The 5,552-nt window shown below is 38.5% G+C and overlaps 1 protein-coding gene across 1 annotated transcript in view; it reads right to left on the reverse strand.

Moving 5' to 3' along the window:
• The window catches only part of EVI5 (ecotropic viral integration site 5), a 181,245-nt gene that overhangs the window by 117,513 nt on the left and 58,180 nt on the right, over positions 1 to 5,552 (reverse strand). The window contains exons 6-9 of the mRNA XM_015560323.1: positions 2,932 to 3,011; positions 2,697 to 2,840; positions 1,635 to 1,724; positions 1,432 to 1,529 (exon numbers count right to left, since the gene is read on the reverse strand). Of these exons, the coding sequence (XP_015415809.1) occupies positions 1,432 to 1,529; positions 1,635 to 1,724; positions 2,697 to 2,840; positions 2,932 to 3,011 (412 nt within the window). The remainder of the gene's footprint in view (positions 1 to 1,431; positions 1,530 to 1,634; positions 1,725 to 2,696; positions 2,841 to 2,931; positions 3,012 to 5,552) is intronic.

Below are 5,552 nucleotides of genomic sequence, written 5' to 3' on the forward strand. Positions count from 1 at the left end.
TGAGGTATGATCCTTCTATTCCCACCTTGCTGAGAGTTTTTATCATAAATGGGTGCTGGATTTTTCAAATGCTTTTTCTGCATCTATTAATATGATCATGTGAATTTTATCCTTCAGTTTGTTTACATGGTGTATCACATTTATTGATTTGCAAATATTGTACCATACTTGCATCCCTGAAATAAATCTCACTTTTAATGTATTGCTGAATCCAGTTTGCTGATATTTTGTTGAGGATTTCAGTATCTATGTTCATCAGGGATACTGGCCTACAATTTTCTTTCTTTGAAGTATCTTTACCGGGTTTTGAAATTATTTTTTTTAATATATTTTTATTGATTTCAGAGGAAGTGTGAGGAAGAGAGAGAGAAACATTAATGATGAGAATTACTGATCAGCTGCCTCCTGCATGTCCTCTGCTGGGGATCAAGCTCACAACCCAGGCACGTGCCCTGATCTGGAATGGAACAGTGAGCTCCTGGTTCACAGGTAGATGCTCAACCACTGAGTCACACCACCCAGGCCAAAATGCACCTTGTTAATCTGTGTACCCTCTCCTTGCATGTTCTATCTAAGATATTATCCCATTGCTCTATGTCCTTCATCCTGCTTTGTTTTTCCTATATGGCACTTTCACTGATGGATATTATATATATACAGTGGAGCCTTGACTTACGAGTTTAATTCGTTCCGAGACTGAGCTCGTTAAGGAGCTCGTTAACTCAAATTACTCTATCAACTCAATGCAAAAAATCGGCGGAGAGACAGCTGGTATCTCAAAAAACTCGTTAGTCAGGACACTTTTAAGTCAAGGCGTTTTAAAATATATATTTATTATGTCAGTTTTTTGCACTTCTGGAAGTTTCCCACAGGAGGGACTTCCTGTTGTAGTCATCATTTAAACCCCAGCAATTAGAAATATAAGTTCTTTAAAAATGACACTCAGGGGTCAACTGAGAGGAAAAGAAGGTCAGTGAAATGGACCACACCATAAAAGTGGTTTTAAAATAGCACACTTACACATATACACTTACCAGGTTCCTAATTCTAATCCATATGGAATAGGAAAGGGGAGCTTTAAAGGTAATCCACTTGGTCCCATGCACTGCTATTAAGAGCAGTATGAAATTCCAATATTAAATTTGTTACATTAAAACCATTTCCACCAGACAACAGTGTGGTGATTTCATGGGGGGCAAAGGGGGTTGGGAAGGGTGAAGTGGAAGCGGGCATAGAGTGGACAAATGGTGATAGAAAACATAAAATTAAATAAAATAAATAAATAAAACCATTACTACCAAATAAAGTACTATAGTTGTATAAACTGAGGAGGAAAACAACTTATTATTAGAATATTTTACCACTTTTATTTCATTTCCTATATGCTTCAACAAATCCCTATTACTAAAAAACGAAATATAAAATACCTACTTTTTCATTTTTTTTGAGTTATACTTGACTTGGTAAGCTGCCTGAATTAATTTGTCTGGACCTCCATCAAACTGATGTGGAATGACCTTCTGAAAGTGCTAAGAAACAATAAAAGAAAAACATAAGAAATACTTAGTGCTGTTTATTATTAACTAATTAATAGTAAAATCTAAAGGCATTCAATAAATCATGAACTGACTTACTTGTAACATCCCTTCCATGTCGAGTTGCATCAGTTCTGTCTGATTCATTTGAAGAAGTGCTAATCCTACTCGAAACACTATCTCTAAACCCTGAGGAAACAAATTATATAAAGCCAAATTTGTCTTACTCTTCCATCAACAAAAACTAATCATTCAAAAGAATAATAAGGCAAACATTCAGGAATCTAAACTAGAGGTTGGCAAACATTTTCTGTAGAGTCAGATAGTAAATATTTTAGGTTTTGTAGGCAATACGGTCACTGTCACAAATATTCAACTCAGCCATTGTAGCCCAAAAGCAGACATATCAACAAATGGCTATGGCCATGTTCCAAGAAAATTTTACTTCCAAAAACAAATGGAAGGACAGGTTTGGCATGTAAACCAGCACACAAATCACAGTTTGCTGGCTCTAGACTAAACTAATTTAGCTAGGTAATACAAATTAATCTTCCCAAGATGTAATTAATAACAATTAACATTGAGTTTGATTAAGAGGTAATTAAAATATTAATAATACCTATAGGAGCTATCTACCACTTTTCACCTATCCTACCTTCCTACCATATTCTCATCCAAAATACAGAAGACAAAGGATCACCTACCACATGTCAATGACAATTAAAGGGCTACTTGTAAGGTGTTCATGGACAAGAAGAAACTTAGATTAATTAGATGCATCACTTCTGGCTCTTTGGATAGCAGATGCATTGCAACATGTTAAGTGTGAGGCAAATTCTATCACTCACTAATTCTTACTAAATCAATCAGGAGGTCATACGTAAGTTTAAGAGTGTAGGCTCCAGATTCTGATTGCCTAGATTTGAATCCTGGTTACTATACCACTTATATGCTATGTGTCTATACACAAGCTAGCTACGTCTTGGTTCCCTCATCAATCATACGGGGAAATGAACAGTACCTGATAGGGGTGTTACAGGTTTAAATGAGATCATCCATGTAAGCAGTTTAGCATGGGACACCTGGCTCCTTTATTGTTCTCCTCACTGCCCTGCTCTAATTAACCCAATGATTCCTTGCTCAGAATGCCCATTAGCTTACCTCAGACATAAAGATATCAAATATCCTTGTTGCAATTGGTAGTGGAAAAGTCGTAAGAAAGATAGTCAGAAACCAGGATGATGCATACATTGAGGTATGAAAACTCTGAGACTGAAAATGTACAAAGAGCTCTGGAAGATGTTCCTAAAGAGAAGAAAATAATTAGTTAAAACACAGTAAGTAAAGTTGGTTATTTTAAACCAGATCATTGCATATACACTAGATTAGCCTATACCAGACACGAAGATAAGATCAGATACCATATGGAAAAGTTTAAGATGTAGAAATTGATATGTTCAAGATAATAGTTACTACCTGGGAAGGGAAAAGAATGTGGAGTTAGAACTTTGGCTGTCTCTATGACATTTTATTAATAAAAAGAAAAACTAAAGCAAGTAAAATTTTTATATTTGTTTAACCTTGTTGGTGGGTAGATGGGTGTCCGATATTTTCTATAAATTATAATATTTCAAAAAAAATTTTAAGGAAAGAAATGCTATTTTGAAATACTTTCACGTACTATCTGTCATTGTTCACCTTACCTACCTACCTTCTCACACAAAATACAGATGCTTCAGCAACTCTAATAATTCAAAACATAAATGACACATTAACTGAAAATAAACCAAAAGCTTTAAGGGTTGGTGAAAAACAAGCTTACTATTTTAGAAAAAGAATTTAAGAATCATCTCAAGATCTACTTTGTCTTTAAAATGTAAAAACATTTTACATATCCCCTTCCTCTTACCATACATAGAAAAAGATATAGAATTTAAAAATTCCAGTGGGTGCCCTGAGTGGTCTGGCTCAGTTGGTTGAGCATCCTCCCATGCACTGAGAGGTTACAGGATTCAATTCCTGGTCAGGGCACATGCCCAGTTGTGGACTTGTTCCCCAGTAGGGAATCAATAAAAATATATTTTTAAAAAATTCTTGTAGGTAAGGCTGCCAGAGAAAAGGGGACTCATAAAAATGGCTCTCATGCCAGCTCAATCATTAACCTATATTCTTAAATTCTGCTTATTTAATTGACATTTAACTAAACGAGAATACTTACACCATTATTTTACAGGACAATATAGTAAACTTATTTTTATATATAAAATATAAAAACTGGCCCTGGCCAGGTGGCTCAGTTGAATAGGGCATCCTCCCATATACAAAAAGGCTGCAGGTTTAATTCCCAGTCAGGGCACATACTTAGGTTGCAGGTTCAATGTCACAAATACGAGGCAACTGAGCAGTATTTCTCTCTCATCAATGTCTCTCTCTCTCTCTCTCCCTTCCTCTTTTTCTAAAATCAATAAACATATCCTCAGGTAAGGATAAAATAAAATAAAAATTAAATCCAGAAAGGTAAAACATTTCAAAGGTATTTTTCTTTAATTTTGATTCCTCTCCCCCTCACCCTCATGAAGTCACTAGACTCTGAATCTTAAACTAGCAACAGAAAAGGATGGGAACATTGTTTTTTAAGATTAAAAGCTAGCGGGAGAACCAAGATGGAGGCATAGGTAAATGCCTGTACTTGCTGCCTCCCACAACCACATCAAAACTACAACTAAAAGACAAAACGGGTATCATCCAGAACCACGGGAAGGCTGGCTGAGTGGAAGAAGGAAAGAGAAAAGCGCACTGAGACTGGGAGGAGGTGTGGAGGTGCAGAAGTGCGGAGGTATGGAGGCACGCAGAAACGGGCTGGCAATTGGGTACGCTGTTGTCTTTTTGAATTGGGAGGGAGATACAAGTCTTTTTCAATCGGGAGGGAGATACAAACTCCCAACTGCTCTGAACTCCAGTTCTGGGCAAGACTCTGGGGACCCAGGCTCATACGGAGAGAAACTGGACTGTCTGGCATTGGGCCGGAACATGAGGGCGGCTTTCTCATAGAGGTGCTCGCAGCCTTCATTGTTCCTGCACGGGCTGCGGGACACAGAGACCCAGGGACCTATTGGGGCAGGACTGATGGGCAACCATTGCTGTTTGCACCGACCCATGATTCCCTGAGACCACGCCCCACCCAATTTACAACCCCACCCAAGCTGTGCACACAGACTTTTGCATATGAATGGCCTGGCCTTTTGCAACCTAACCTAACAAACTACAGCTGGGTCAAAGAACCCCAGAGCTTCCAAAAGAAGGCCTAAGGCTTGTCAGCTGCCTGTGTTGCTTCACAGCTGTGCCTCATTTGGGCACCTCCAAACCCCAAAGAGGAGGAATCTGCAGATCTCTCCATAGCTCCTGCTGGGTAGCCTCAGGAAGTGGCTGACTTTGCACCTCCTTGCAGATCCAAAAGCCAGTGTACCCAGTGGTCAGAGTGAGACCACACCAAATTACAGCTCTTCAAATCCATAAAAGACACACTCAGGGGGCAGACTCAATGAAATAAAATAAAATAAATAAAAATTTAAAAATTTTTTTAAGAAAAAGATTAAAAGCTAGCAAAATGTGAGGTAAAAAGGGAAAGGCATGCCCTGACCAGTGTATCTCAGTGGTTAGAGAGTTGGCACACCAAAGGGTCACCAACTCTCAGTCAGGGGCACACACCTGAGTTGCAGGTTCAATGCCCAGCCGCTTGGTTGGGATGAGAGCCAGAGGCAACCAATCGATGTGTCTCTCTCACATCGATGTTACTCTCTTTTTCTCTCCCCCAACTTCCACCCTCCCTCCCTTCCACTCTCTCTAAAAGTGGACACCTGGCACACAAACCCACTAGGTGGAGGGGAGCTATGGGGAGATAAACGAGGAACAACTGTAATAATCTGAATAAAGACTTTTTAATTTTTAAAAAAAGAAGTGCTATGATCTTCCATAGTAATAATTACAATTTTTTTAACCAAAAATGCAGAGAAGCTC

Source organism: Myotis davidii, unplaced genomic scaffold, assembly GCF_000327345.1.
Source record: "Myotis davidii unplaced genomic scaffold, ASM32734v1 scaffold674, whole genome shotgun sequence".
Lineage (NCBI taxonomy): Eukaryota > Metazoa > Chordata > Mammalia > Chiroptera > Vespertilionidae > Myotis > Myotis davidii.